Below are 15,718 nucleotides of genomic sequence, written 5' to 3'. Positions count from 1 at the left end.
AATGCTGTTGATCTTCATGTATTTATAAAAGAATTAGACAACAGTGAGGAAGGCTTGAGTTTAAATTGTCTGCTTAAAAAAAATTGAAGACGCAAATACTTAATAGAGCTGTTGCCCCATTGAAATATTCTAGAAAGAATCAGTGGGCTACCTGTAAATACACCTTTACATACAATACATTGTAGCACAGCATTAAATCTTATTCTAGAAAGGATCCTGCATACATTTTTTTTCTCCTACTTACTCCTTCATAAATACTTGAAGGAGTAATTTTCATGCTGGTGCAAACCTGAGAGTATAAAAAGTAATTTATCATGTTGTAACTTGTGCTATTATTAATCGCTGAAGGAGCTGTGCGTTTTTGAATCAAGAACTTTTCTCCCTTGTAACTCTGTTCCTAAAATGTTCCTTGTAACTCTGTTCCTAAAATATTTACTTACAGAATAAAAACGCGAGTCCTGTAGCACTTTAAAGACTAACAAATTTAATTTCTGCAGGCATAAGCTTTCGTGGGCTGTAACCCACTTCATCAGATGTCACATCCAGAAGCTTATGCCTGCAGAAATTAAATCTGTTAGTCTTTAAAGTGCTACAGGACTCGCGTTGTTTTTGCTGTACACAGACTAACACGGCTACCCCTCTGATACTTACAGAATGAATTTTTTCTCCTGTCTCACTTCTTCAGCAGATCTATTTCATAGGTAGGATTTGCACATCCAGCCATGGGACTGTTCAAAGCAGTGAAGTCATTACAGCTTGAACGTACATTCAATTTGGATGAAAATTTCTAGAACATAGGGCATAAAAGATCCCACCCATTAACTGTCCTTCTGTTCCTCTTTCTGCTAGCGCTTAATTCATGAAAACAGTCTGAATTCTTTGCAGGTTTCAAATTAGATTTGGAGGGTTTTTTTTATGAATGCATTGTACGTAGCTATGATAGTAGTTTTGATAATGTGTGGCAGGACTTTTTTGTTTTGTTTTGCTGGTTTATCCTCTATCAAGGCTTCAGAGGAGAAAAGGTCTGGCATCAAAGAATTAGCTTTTTGCTCTACTAAAATGTCAATATTAGGCAAGTACCCCTGCTGTTCAAACAGTTAGGCAAGGTGGCAGTTTAGCACATGAAGCATTTGCACCTTGAACCTTAAAAGAGCTCTCAGCCTGTGGCTTTTTTTATCTTCAAGATGTTCTTAAAAGCCTTAAAATCCATGAAGACCTCCTTTTTAATGAAGAGCAAGGTGTCAGTTATAGCCTGAAAGGGATTTTTAAAGTCTGAAAAGAGGACCCTAGATCAGTGGTGCCCAAACTTTTTCCTGTCATGTTCCCCCTTACTAGTAGTGGAATCTGTCTGCGCTCCCCCATCTATTCTGCCCACCATCTTCCCCCCACCCCCCATTATTTGCACAGTTGGCTCAGCAGAGGGACTCGGGCTGAAGGGGGAGCTGGGGGGCAGAACTGGGGATGGAAGAAGAGCTGCGGCTAGAGGCAGAACTGGTCTGGGGGTGGAGTGGAGCTGCCTCTGGGGCCAGAACTGGGCTGGAGGGTGCTCCTTCCCCCCCCCCCCCCCCAAATGTGCCTCCATACCTCCCTAGGGGGGCATGCCCCACAGTTTGGGGACCACTGCCCTAGATTCTAACAGAAAAGGATCCAAGTTGCTCTGAACTCACCCACATTGGATACTTGGGAGACCTGAGGGAGTTGGGATTTTTTTCAGATCCAAGATTTTTTAGTTGCTTATGTTCTTGAACCAACATCTCTTTTGGGGCCTTACTTTGAGGTCTTTCCAGGCTCTGCACTGTGAGGTACTGAGTGATGCACATCAGTCTTTGATCCTGAATCCTCCTCACTCTCTAAAGCTCCTGTGGCATGCTTGAAAATTGCAGCTGCTGCCTAGATTTCAATTCATACTTTCATGAAGCTCTGTTCTCTAAATTATCAATACAGAACAGATGCTTAGGGTTTGCCTACGCTTGAAATGCTACAGCAGCGCTGCTGTAGCTCTTCAGTGTAGATGCTGCCTACACCAATAGGGTAGGGGTTCTCCCATCAGCATAGGTAATCCAAAGAGGTGGCAGCTAGATTGATGGAGGTCAACTTAATGATATCTGCATCTTGGAATTAGATCTGCTTAACTATTCCGCTCATGGTGTGTATGGACTTCTCACACCCCTAGGCAATGTAGTTGGGTCAATCTAACTTTTTAATGTTGACCAGACATTAGTTTGAGAGAGCAGTACTTTAGACTCTTATCTAATGGTACCATCTATCTTAGTTTTATACAGTCGTGTATCACTGTTGTATCTGAATGTCTTCCATGTAAAATCATAGCAATAGCAAAGTCCCTAATGGACTTCACGGAGTCTCTGGCATTTTTCCCTTTTAGGGGTGAAAATATGCATAAGGTGGGGTTTTGGTTTCGATTTCTTTTCGATTTTATTTGTTTTTTAAGGTTGATTTAGTTCAACTTTTTTTATTGGGTTTTTTTTTTCATGGGGAGTGTTTAATTGTTTTGTCTGTCATTCTTATGGCAAAGAGGTTTTGTATTATTACCTAAAGACAGTCACTCTGGATTTGCTTGATCTCTTCTAGAAGTTTGTTCCGTAGCTGGATCCCCTCAACTGAGAATCCTGTATCCCTGTTCTCATGTACTTTGTCTTGGGCATTGTGATCTGTGTTGTTCCAGATCTGCACAGCTGTCAAAATGGTTCATAGATCAAAATTTGGGCTGTAATTTAGAGCTGGGGTTTGATCCATTAATTGCTTTGAAGATTAGGACCAAATTCTTAAACTGGCATTGGAAACTGACTGGAAGCCAGTGGAGGGACTCAAACAGCAGTCTGATGTGCTCATGGTGACCTAAATCATGGAGAAGGCAGGAACCACTTTCTGTACCAGCTGAAACCTGTACATCATCTTGACATTCACCTTCAGATACAAAGAGTTACAGTAATTCATCCTGGGGGTGACAAATGCATGGAGCATTGTAGAAAGGATCTCATTTGCTAAGAAGCTGGAAGTGAAAGAAAGCATTTTCATGTGCTGATGGTACCTGTCATCCATACTTCTCAGCAATTCTCTTGAGGATTATCACTGCTAGCAAGTTAGTCTATTGCAGAGGGGATCTGCAGAGGCAGTCATAAGAAAAGTAACAAATGTCAGTAACAAATGTTTTGCTTCTGTATATCCTTATTTAACCCTCCCTCTGTTCTACTGTGGAGTGTTACATTAATTTCTTCTGATTTGGAGAGGAACTGAGGCACGGTTAGGATGGCGGGGTCTTTTATATCTGCTTCTTAAACGCTGTATTTCAGGAGCATCAGAACTTTCACATTTCAGGTTAAAATTTTCCTGGCTTTCTCTGACCAGCAGTGACATTTTTAGAAGATTTGAGTAAAAATGGTTCAGCAGGTTGAATACAAGAAGAGACACACAAAATGTCTTATTTATTTTTAAAAATGTGGTGGTGGTTGAATAGCATTAGAGTGGAAAGAACCAGAGAGAGAATGATGGCATAGAGATGGTCCTCCCTTTGAATATTTCAGTGAAAAGTGACCTTGATGTGACAGTTGTTAGCTTTTGAATTTCTTTAGCTAAGCTCATAAATAGCTCAATTAAGGAAGACCTCACTGTGTACACATATGTTGCCAATTTAGTTGCACAATGAAAAATGTTCTGAAATTGTACATGAAACTTTGAGAGATATGAAGGGCTGCTTTGCACTATATAGTATGTTGAGGTGGTAGCCTCACTCTGCACCTTTGGTTATTCCAAACGTTTTTATGATATGGGTTCTTGTGGATTTATTTACTATAGTGCAGGGTAAGGGCTCTTCCTCAAGTGAATCTTCTAAGAAGTGTGGAACAGGGCATACTGGTGGTAAATAGCTAACTAATCCCAAATTATGGAATTACACTATCAATTTTTTAGTGAGCCACCAGACGTTTTATGTCCTGGAATAAGCAACCCATTTTAATGCATTTTTTCCCTATCTTTTTTGTATAAAATGAGACTATCTTGTACAAAAATTATCCTGGACTTTGTTACACCCAAGACAGGAAATATCAAAAGTAAGATTGCATGTGCACTTTAACTTGGTTGTTCATGCATATGCGTTACAGTATTGTTTCTAATTACATGATTACGTACTATTTCTCAAAATACAGCCCTCATGTAAAATATCTAATACATGTTCATTGGTATATTGACTTTTATGTTAAAAAAGAGAAAATATTAGAAGATGCTACACAAGGTTGGAGAATGAAGTTGAACGATATTGAATTTGATAAAGATTATATCGAAATATACAGACCCATGCATGGGGGCAGAGTTGTGGTTGTACATTGTGCAATTTTAGCTTTGTAATTTCCTGAATTTTGGATAGTTAACCATGAAGTTCTGATAACATGTATTTTAGTAGTGTAATTAATGAAGCCCTTTAAACATAACAATATCCTTTTGTCTTATGTCCAGGAGTTGATAGAGAATGTAGTGGCTGTTGCAGAAAATACAGCTGATGAATTAGCTCGTAGTGATGGCAGAGAAGTCCAGCTGGAAGAGGATCCTGATCTACAGCTTCCTTTTCTTTTGCCAGAAGATGGCTATTCATGTGATGTGGTCAGAAACATTCCAAATGGTTTACAAGAATTTTTAGATCCACTATGCCAGAGAGGTCAGTCCTGCTACTGTTAAACTGTATACTAATTTGTTTTTCTCTAGTATAGTAAGCACAGAACTCAAGGTATGTTTAGAGGTATTTATTAATTTTTAATTTTTCCTCCTCTTATCACAATATTGTTCAATCCTCATTTCATTATCCTTTGCATTACACTTTCATTAAACTATTTAGATTTACCCCACTTAATGGTATGTAAATCTTCTATATACTTTTCTGAATTTTACTTTCTTATGACATTGTGAATCCCCTTGGCGTAGTACTTGTTGATTTCAGGCTTTTATATAATTGAAATGAGCTTCTATGTGTTGGCAGCGTGTATTTAGTAACCACCTACATCAAAGTCTTTATACATGGACCTGTAGACAGAGAGAAACATTCCCTGTGTGGCCCTTCCTTTTGTACCACTTCTGATCCTCCAGAAATGAAAAATAACAAGAAAGACAGAAAAACATGGCATGAAAGAAAATTGGGAGAAAATGCATAAACTAGAAGAGGAGAGGGAAAGGGGAGAGAGCAGATTTGTGTGCCATTTTGTTCCGTAGGCACATCTTGAGCTGGAGAACAAAAGTGGAGTGGACACATAGCATCTGTTGGCAGCAGAGGCAGGAGGCTGTATGTAAACAGTGCAGTTGGGAAGAGAAGGTGTAAGCATCATGTAGGAGGCGAAAGGTTTATTTTGTCACCCAGTGGCTTTACAGAAACACCTGAGCTACCTGGCACAACTCTACCTCCTGTTCATCTTTATTCCTTGCTAGTTCCTGGCATATTAAGCTATATTTATGGGGAAAATCCATTTTGTACTTTAGACAAAAATTTCTTTGACTGATTTTTGGTGAGAGCAGTATGTTAATGGGTATATGAAAATTCATGTTTGCTGATTTAATGCTGATATAAGAAATGCCCATTCCTATAAGATATTAAATTATTCCATGAGCAATATTTATTTTTCAGTAAATCTGTATTAAAATAGTAACAGCTGAAAATATCACATAAAATTGCCTTAAAAGACAGCTAAAATGCATTATATATTTTCCTAATATTATTTTCTCATGTAAACAATTATAGTTTTCTCAAGGATATTATATGATTGTAAATTGATAGGAAAGTGGAGGTGGTTCACAAGACAAATCTTTCTGTTATGATGCAGTCTATATTATGGAAGAGGTTTGAAATTTCCTCTTCTAGCTGCTTAATTTCTAGGAGTGAAGTGATATTTTTTAGCAAGAGGAAGTTTGTTTACTGTTAAGATTAAGTGAATTGTAAAGTATGCGTAGATTTGAGAGTAAAAAGTGTCTTAACTGATTAAACTAATCCATTCTTAAAGCAGCATATGTAAGCCATTATTTAAGTAATTTTTTCTTTGTTTAGATATTCTGCAAAATTCTCTCTAACAGAACTCCAATTAGGTTAATTCTGAATGATTGGTTTAAAATAAACTTAAAATGAAATAAATTGCTGAAAGTTTCTTTTTGTGCGAGCAGTAAAAGCTATACTTCTGTAAGGTAGTGGTTGGCATTTATGGTGTATTTTTTATTGATCTGCAGTTTGACCTATAACTTAGGTTTTCACTAGCCATGATTAGGGTGAGAACACTCGATGGGCAAAAGCATAGGACTGACAGAAGATCTTAGTGCTTAGTTCCCCTCTCTGCCATAGATTTTTTTTTTAATTGTGACCTTTAGCAAGTCACTTAATCTCTCTGCTTCAGTTGCATCTTCTTTTAAAAAAAAAAAAAAAAAAAAATTGTTCCTTGCATCCTCCCAGGGAGATTGAATAATCTTTAATGCTCCAGTTAGGCTTTCAGTCGCATGGGTGCACTAAAAGAGGGAAGAAATATCAGGAAGCCTGGCTTCCTAGCTCATCTATTCAGAAACCAGACATAATCTAGATCCCGCTACTGGATATGCAAGAAGAGGAAATTGACCAGAAGTGCAAGTCTGATGGCTGTGCATAAGGATAGTGCTGAGTGCCACTTCTGTGTTCCACCAGGTCTTTCAAAGGCACAGTACTTCCAAGAACTGCTGCTTGAGTACAGCCAGTCTTCCCTCTGTGGAACTGCTCAAGCTCATAAGTCATAAATGATTCTTTAATGTTTGCAGAGTGCATTGGGTGGAAGATGCTATAAAGAACTGTTAGCTTGTGCTTGTTGTCACTGTGTAATTTTTACATGCCTGTAATCTTTTGTTCAGCATATACAGTTCAAAACATTTAAACAGATAAGGATAAATATTGCTGTATGGTATTAGTGCACCAGCACAACTTATTTTTAGCTGTTTCACCAGCTGATTCTTCAAGTAAGAGGCAATGTTCACTTGTGCTTTTTTCCCCTGTAGGCTTTTGCAGGCTGACACCTCATCCACGTTCACCAGGCACTTGGACAATATATTTTGAAGGTGCAGACTATGAAAGTCACCTGTTACGTGAGAATGCTGAGCTAGTAGGTATTCATTTTGGGGTAATTCAGAGTGAGTCTACAAGCATTAACGTGCAGTAAACCATATTTTGTTTGTACCCAGTCTTCATCCTTATTCCAAAGAATAGATTTCGTTGCTGTTTAATACGTGGCTTCTTAGCAAAGAAAAATAACAAATTGTGGAAATGTTTCAAGATCGGCTTATATCAGTGTTTCCCAATCTTTGTCATATAATGCCTATTATAATGTAAATAATTTTTCAAGGAGGAGCAGAAGACAAAGGGATTTTCCTCAAAAATACTATTAAAAGATTTGGAAAGTATATTTTTAATTTGTGTACAGGGCTTCCTGTTTATTTTTCTTGTGTATTTTTTTTCTACTTTGGGCTATGTAAACCAGCAGTCAGCAATTAAATATTAGTATTGAATATTCAGTAATCTAATACTTGCTTTTGTTTTCGCCAAATCTTCAGGCAAATGTATTCTCGATTCTTTTTCATTTCTTTGGAATTGACATTTAATATTTGTTAAAATTGCATTGGTTTACCAAAAATATAATATGATGAAATCAAGAGAACCAGAGCTAAAGTAGGACTTGCCATCCCCCTACAGAACTTCTTCGAAGTAACTGAGGGGTGGGGTCTCAACAAGTCCTGAACATAAAGATTTTTTTCTTCATCCTTTCTAAAGCCAGTGCAGCAGTGGTATCCCTGACAAAGAAAATGGCAATTTCTGCCCAAAGGGATTCCTTCCCAAAAGACCCTACAGACAGGAAGATAGAAATCATCATTAGATAGGATTTCCAAAACTGTCTTTAAGAGCCTGACTGACAATTCTGTTTTGTTAAAACCACAATATCCTGGGTGCAATAGCATAAAGAAGCTTGGCCCCTTCAAGTGAATAGTAAAGAAGAAAATCTTCCAATTCAGACAGTCACTATTACTGAGATCAATTCTGCCTTGGTCCTAAAATGGCTTTGAGGCAATGATATCTCACGTAAGACATCTGGTGCTAATAGGCATCAGAAAAGTGGGTACAAGAGGTAGTTAGTGCAGCTGAGATACTCTCTGGGGCTTCAGGTTCTTCCACACCATCTTTTCATCTCTTCATCTCAAGCAGTGACGAAAAAATATCAACTCATCCTGAAGAAAATCTTGTATGCCTTAGAGCTAGGGGCGGTAGAACTTGTCCCTCAAGAAAACAAGAGTTTTACTCTATATTCCTCATAGTAAGAAAAAGCTCTGTAGGGGTCTGGGCTGTACAGTCAAAAGGCTGAATGGGTCGATAAAAAAAATAAAAATAAGGATGGAGACTGTCTTTGTCTGTTGCTATAAGGGGAACCTGTTCTCTCCAGGGAACCTGTCAGAGAATATACTATGACCCTTTCATCAGTCAGGTTTTCAATTCACCCATGGCAGTTGTTGTTACTGATACAAAACATTACTCTTTGATCTGACTTCCCTTCCAAGAGTGTTCACAAAGGTAATAATAATAATAATAAATAATAATAATAATAATAATAGCCTAGATGACTTGTCTAGGAACTTGTTTGTACTAGTTATTAGATGGTATATCTCTTCATGACACAGTTAACACTAATGGAGTTATTGCAAGGGTCTGCTCTCCATCTTCTGAATAGATGGGATAGATAGTTTGCTTATGTATCCCAATTCATACTATAGTAGAAACTCAAAGATACGAATACCTCAGGAATGGAGGTTGTTCATAACTCTGAAACGTTCCTAGCTCTGAACGAAACATTATGATACAATACCCTGCAGTCAGTGCCTTCCAGCTGAGGATGGGAGATATCTCTGCAAAGGTGGTATCTGGAAGCACTGCCTGGCTTACAGGCAGCTCCCTGCCTTATTCCTGTTTCTTGCCTTTGGGCTGAACTAGGGGGGCCTGCCCCACACCCTTGGCAATACAAGCCCCAAGCCCTCAGCCACCTCTCCCCAGGGCTCACTGGACTCAGTGCACTCACACTCCAGAGGCAGCATTTGGCAGGCAGTTGGTGCCAGCTAGCTGCCAACGCCCCTCCCTCCCTTGCCTTTTGCACTCCCAGAGGTGCTGGCAGATCCAGGAGTGGAGCCATGGGTAAAGCTTGGGCCTCATCCGTGCACAGGCTGTGGCCCTTTAAAACTCCTCCAGAGCGCACAGCTGACTCCCACTCTATCTCCAGACCAGGCTTTGGCTGCAACCTTCCGTTTCTTGCAGCAGCATCAGCCGGGAGCTTTCTTTCCCAGGCTCTGGAGGTGGTTGGTGGAGAAAATAACTCCCCCCTCCCAGTGGGGTGAGGTGGGAGAGGGATGCACCTGCGCCCTTAGCTTATAGGAACAGTACAGACCCTGAACTGTTTCTGCTCTCCATGCCGACCTTGCAATACAGGCACAGTATTACACACACACACACACACACACACACACACACACACACACACACCCACCCACCCTCTACCTGATTGCTTACAGTACTTCCAGTTTCACAGGGTGTTCGGTTGACCGGTCAGTTGGTAACTCTGATTTTCGTATCTTTGAGGTTCTACTGAACTTTGTCTGATTGATTGGCTATTCAATGATAAGTCCTAAAAAAACATAAGATGCTCCTACAAGGTAAAGAATTCTTCGGGCCACATGCAGGCATTCCACCATCTCCAACTATACAGCAGTGTGGACAAAAAGAAATAACAAACAAACAAAGTGTTTTCCAGCTCTTTGGGATTTTTTATAAAAAGGCCTAAGACCTCTGCCCATTATACCTCATGTCTCCTCATTAAATAATGCCATAAATGCAGGCTCATCCAAGTCTAATGGTATTGAGGCTCCTTGGGGCAATGTGTCTAGCCAAGCAAAAAGTTAGAAATGCCTTCCAATATATAATTGACATAGTGGAATAAGATTTTACAGTTAAAAAGTGAACAAATCTGAACTGCCTCCAGTATTTGGAAACAGAGGGCCAATAACCCAGATGTCTTAGACTAACTAGAGATCAGTCCCAAAATGAAAGTAATCAAATAACACATTATCCATTTGTCACTAATATAAGATATCATCCTGAATTACACACAAGAAGTAGATCTCATGAGAAAGAAAGAAAGTGCTATTTTTAGTTATTTTTTTGACAATAATTGCACTTGGTGAAATCCATCATGCAGTGGATCATTTCATTCTAGAGCAGGTGATGAAATCATCTTTTTGAGACATCAATTTTTTTAGAGTTAAAATTGAGTTTTACTCCTAGTGGAAGTCTGTAAAATTATAAAAATTAAATACTTCTTAAGATTTGCTTTACATTGACTTAGCTTTTTATCCTTGGTTTGAAAAGAAACTGAAAGATGGAAGCAGTGACAGCTAAATGTTCTTTAGGGTCTTATTGCTTTTTCCTTGACACAGTATTTTTGAAGGAGTCTCTTCTCCTGTGGGATTTTAATGGACTTGAAGCTTGATTGTGTTCCCACTTAAATGAATGGAAAATGCCTGTCAAACAAATTGGGAGCAGGCTACTGTTTTGTTGCAGTCTTTGGCACAAGAGTAGTGGGGTCAACTTAGCTTAGAATTTCCTTGCTTTGTAAAAATGTTTTAACTTAACCACAGTGGTGGTTCTTTTTTTGAAACTGTAACTTTTGTCTTATGAAACTTGTGGTGACAGAGTTTTGCTTAATTTGGACACCAGCATGGGCTTCATATACTTACTATTGTAATATCACATCCATTGACTAATGGAGAGAATTGGCACCATCACAAAATACCATGAAAATTACCCACTGCAAATATCCACTAGTGATTTTTTTTCAAACTTAAATATCTTGCTTACTTTTTAAAAAGTATTTAAAGGTTTTAATCTGCTCTTAAAAATTGACAGTATTATTGCACATTCATTTTATTTTCTAGAGGTTGAGTTAAAACATTTTGAAACCAGGTTCAAAGAGCACAGGTATCACAAAATGGTTTAACTAGTTTTCAGCTTTAAAAAAAATAAAATGATTTTAGAACTCAGACCTCAATTTGGGAACTGTTTATAAACTCAATCTTTATTGTAACTTGATTATTGAATCAGGCCACCCAAAAAAAACAAGTTTGTAGGTAACTTAATAACTTGACTTTTTTCTTTGGCAGTGCTTTGAGCACAAATGTAACTGCTCTTTCTAAACTAATACTAATCAAGAGTTACAGGTGTTAAAGTGAAAATGATTTGTAAAAGGAACTTTTGTGTGTCAACAGGTATTCCATCCAATCATTCATTATTTATTTTATTGATTTAGACTATTTTTTGCAGTAATCTTTCTCCTTAGTTTTTCTGTTAATGCAAATTTGTATATTTGTCTGGTTTTTTTCCCATTTGATAGGCTCAGCCTTTGAGGAAAGAACCTGAAATCATCACAGTAACATTAAAGAAACAAAATGGAATGGGTCTAAGCATTGTTGCTGCTAAGGTATGAAAACACATTGCAGTAAAATGATCAAGCAACACTTAGTTTTGGAAAAATCATATTATTTCCTTAAACATGTCCTGGGAAGTATATATGTTGCATACCATATTTAGCCTACCAGAGTCCTGGCTATGAAATGCTGGTCTACAAAATGCACAGAATGTGAACAAAGTAAGAGAAACAAGTTAAATCAGAAAATGTTAATACTGAAGTTGTGACCTATAATGAATTTTTGGACTAATTTTGTAATTTGGCACTCCTAATATTTAACCATATCACAGTAATTGTTAATATGTTACATACATACTTCAATTTTTTAAGAAAGTTAAAAATTGATGCCACAAACCCTTTGTATTTGGATATTTTGGTTTTGATCTGAGTATGAAAAAATACTTAAAACCGATTCACTGCTAAAAAGTAGCAGAAACGCTTTAGAAGAGAGAGTAATAAACGAAGAGAATTTTTATGGAAGTGTTATATTTTTTATATGCATTAAAATTTAAAAATGAGTTCATAGAAAAAGAAGATTCAAGTATGTAAATGGAAGTTTCTAGCTACTCTGTAAGGAAGATAAGACCTTATTTTTCTGTGCACTGAACTTAGGTGCTTGTGTGATTTTTAGTTTAGTTTAGCTTTGTTTTTTCATCTTATTGATCTTTAAAATACTATATGCAGAGTAGCTTGGCCAAGAGGAGGTTCCCTTTTGAAAGTTTGCCTTATAGGGGGTCCTGGTGCTATAGACGGAGTAGTCTTGGCTATGGTAGGGAGACCAGATAGTAAGTGTGAAAAATCGGGGCGAGGGATGGGGAAGTAATAGGCGCCTGTATAAGAAAAAGCCTTAAATATCGGGACTCTCCCTATAAAAGTGGGACATCTGGTCACCCTAGACTGTGGTAACATAAAGAATGCACATATGACTCCAGCCACCAGATGGAGGACTCTACCTATTGGTTAGGTCTGTCTGTTATATGGGATTTACATAGCAGACATAACATTCTCTTGGTTTTCAGCTTAATATTAGTGTAATTCGTGCCCAAAAGCCCCAATCATGAGTAGGCCATGTACAAACAGATGAAGACAATCCTTTATAGTGCCTTTTTGCTGTGCAATGGATGCCTGTATCAAAACAATTAAGTTGCCGGTCCCAACGAGTTTACATCCTAAAGATGTTACTTGACTGCTTTTAAACTATCAGACGTGGTTGAGTACTTCTCAAGGTTTTTCTTTTTGATGCAACTTTTGCATATTTCAGAATGTGTTCCTGCTTGATGTGGTGGTGTTGATTTAGTTGTTTTGTATCTATTTTTAATGTTCTGTTCCTGCCACCTGTAAAGGGGTGGGAGGTTTCAGGAGTATACAGCTAATGATCATCTTGTGACTGCAAGAAAATACGTTCAAAATCTGATAAATTGGTGACTATAAAAATTTATTTTTGTGCTATTGACATGTATTGCAGTAAGACATTAGACTGAAAGACTAAGTACATGAGCATTGAGAGTACCCCAGTTTATTTGTACATCAGACTTCTGACTGCCAACTATAGTTTAGTTTAGTATTTGCTGTAGATGGACTTGGAAATGTGAAGTGGAACTGGTTTATTAAATCAACGGGAAGTCATAATTAAGCATGAAAAAACTTTCTCATGTAAGAAGGAGCAGGAATATGAGATGAGGGAAATTGCAGTTTCCACTAGAACTGACTTACCTTTCAGGCACACAGTTTTAGCTGGCAGCATACTCCTAATTTACAGCAGCAGTACACAACTGTGCTACTGGGTAGGGTCAAAATAAATTTTTAAAAATTGACGCTTAAAAAAAAATTCTCCGATGTGTAAAAATTAGTAAGAAGCAGAAGTTGACTACTTATCCTGATATTTTTAATAATCTATGGAGATGTAGAAAATCTCTTTTGCTCAGCTAATGCATATTTGAAATAGCAAAGTAAAATAGTGAAACTTGTTATGTGACTACTTAAGAAACCAGTAGACTATTGGTTGCATAAAAGAGGTGGTATTTCATTTAAAGCTGAATTAAATTGTCCTAGAAATAAAATGGGGATATTTTTCAAGTGGTTGCTTAGAACAGAGAATTGCTTATTAGAGAGAACTGCTGTTTCAGTTTTCATGTATTGTAATAAAAGGTGCAAGAAAGTGCACAGGCAGTGCATTTTCCAAGGCTGCGCAGAAAAGAGCGATTCGGAACAGGTAAATGGTTTTTGAGAAGCGGTAACAGTGAATGTACTTTTTCATTTTTTGTTACTTCCCTTATCTATTGATTTTGGGGTTTTTTTTCCCAGTGGATTTCAATCAAAAATGTTATATTGATACAGAAATTGATATTCTGAAATTGGGGAGTGGGAGAGGTGGTATTGGTTTGTTGGTTTTTTCCCTGCAAAAAACAAGGAGAACCGAGATAATATTGATTGAAATTTGCCATGTCTGCAAGAAATAATTAAGCTGTGAAATGAAGTTCTTAAACTCAAATGTATGGAGTATCCAAAAAATCTGAAATGTCACGTTGTGAGAGTGGAATTAATTTGGCGGTTGCTCTTGCACACCATAGTTAATATTTTGCAAATTGTTTTTGTAGCATTTCTCTTGCAAATCGAAAAAGCAAATAATCAATAACTTTCAAATAATTATGTAAAATTATATTTTATTGTAAGAAGTGAAGACTTGTCTCTGTGCCAGAGGTGGAAGGAAGCACTTACTGCTGTCATATAGGGAACTCTTGGGCCATTATGTGATAGGCGTGCTTCAAAAACTGCAATAAAAAACTGAAAATTACAAGATTTGGTCAGTAGATGGCACTGTTCCGGATAATGCAGGTATCAATTTACTTTGCCGGAGATCTTTCATACTTCCAGTGCTAAAGTTTAAATTATGAATGCAACTCCTGTTTCTGACTTAAATGACAAAAGGATTGCACTCATACCAGGCCATAAAGGAGGAAGGGAGTGCTTTGTCATCTCAAGGCTGATCTCTTTCACCTAGTGAGTGAAACTGATTAGCTCTGGATGGACTCCTGTCTAGTCAAGATTTGCCAGTAGGAACATGACTGTAATGCACGGTCACAGGCATTTTTGGAAGCGAGACGGAAGTGGGCAGATTCTCAGACTGATAAAGAAAATGCCATCATTTTCACTCTTTCTTTTTCCCTTTCATCTCTTCCCAAAATCCAAAGTTTTAGTTACTTTGTTCTCAAATCACAGCAAAATTTAAATGACATATGAAGTAGTTTGTATTTTTAAAATGTTAAAATTCTTTTCTGGGCTCATGTATTCAAAACTTCCTGTTTCAAGGAATTAAAATCCCAGAAAGTTGAGTCATAATGGAAAACTTGTGAAACTTCTGCTAATTAAGAACAAAGACTCCAGTGACACTGTCCACTGTAATTTCCTCCTACAGAAAGAATTATCTGCAGTCTCAAAGGGTAGTCTGGCCTGGTCAAATTTAAAGTTGTAAGAAAAGAAATAACAGAATTTTCACTGAAATTTGCTGCAACTGCTTGTCCTTATGGTAGAGGAGTTCCATTTGTAGTAGATGGGATAGCAAACCCAAATGTTAAATTAAGAAGGAGGGAAGCAGGGATATAATGTAAGAATGAAACATTTATTCGGTCACTGAGCAGCAGTGTATTTGGTCCTCTTTCCACTTAGAGTCTACAATATTAACAGCTTCTCTTTTAATTCCAATGTTAATGTTTTAACTGGTACATTATTGTGACAAAAAGGTTGTAAATATGGTTCAGAATTTGCCCTACCCTTCAACTAACTTGTTTGTTATTTTGCATATAAATCAATGGTATGTTTAAGCAACACAGCTTTTGAGAAACCATTCGACAAACGAGTGTGCCATGTGCAGAGAATTAAAAACAAATTTTAGTAACGAAACACCTGTTTTGAGATTAAGATTATTAAAATAATTTTAAGAGTTAGGAAAAATACCTTGCAATATCTTTTTAAAACTATGAATAGTTGTATTCAGATTAAAAAGCTTGTTATACAGATTGTCCAGTATTGTTATCCAGAAAGTCTAACTGCTGCTCCACTGCTATTGTAATGTTGCATATTTTTGTGTAGTAAAGCCTTTTGTAATTGTGCCTTGAATAGCATCATAGGGGCATTGATTTTTAGGGAGATGGGAGTGGTTGGGCATCAGTGGCAGTACTGATTTTTGAGGTTGAGTGCAGAATTTGGTTGTT

At 37.5% G+C, this 15,718-nt stretch overlaps 1 protein-coding gene across 16 annotated transcripts in view; it reads left to right on the top strand.

Annotated features, from left to right (window-relative positions):
* Nucleotides 1-15,718, top strand: part of AFDN (afadin, adherens junction formation factor) — a 213,548-nt gene that overhangs the window by 149,911 nt on the left and 47,919 nt on the right. For all 16 annotated transcript variants that reach the window (XM_067535945.1, XM_067535932.1, XM_067535930.1 and 13 more), the window contains 3 exons: nt 4,471-4,669; nt 7,009-7,112; nt 11,433-11,519. In XM_067535945.1, the coding sequence (XP_067392046.1) occupies nt 4,471-4,669; nt 7,009-7,112; nt 11,433-11,519 (390 nt within the window). The remainder of the gene's footprint in view (nt 1-4,470; nt 4,670-7,008; nt 7,113-11,432; nt 11,520-15,718) is intronic.

Source organism: Emydura macquarii, unplaced genomic scaffold (genome assembly GCF_026122565.2).
Source record: "Emydura macquarii macquarii isolate MOO-44397 ecotype Brisbane River unplaced genomic scaffold, CSIRO-AGI_Emac_v2 contig_3517, whole genome shotgun sequence".
NCBI lineage: Eukaryota > Metazoa > Chordata > Testudines > Chelidae > Emydura > Emydura macquarii.
This window is presented reverse-complemented; position numbering and strand designations above follow the sequence as displayed.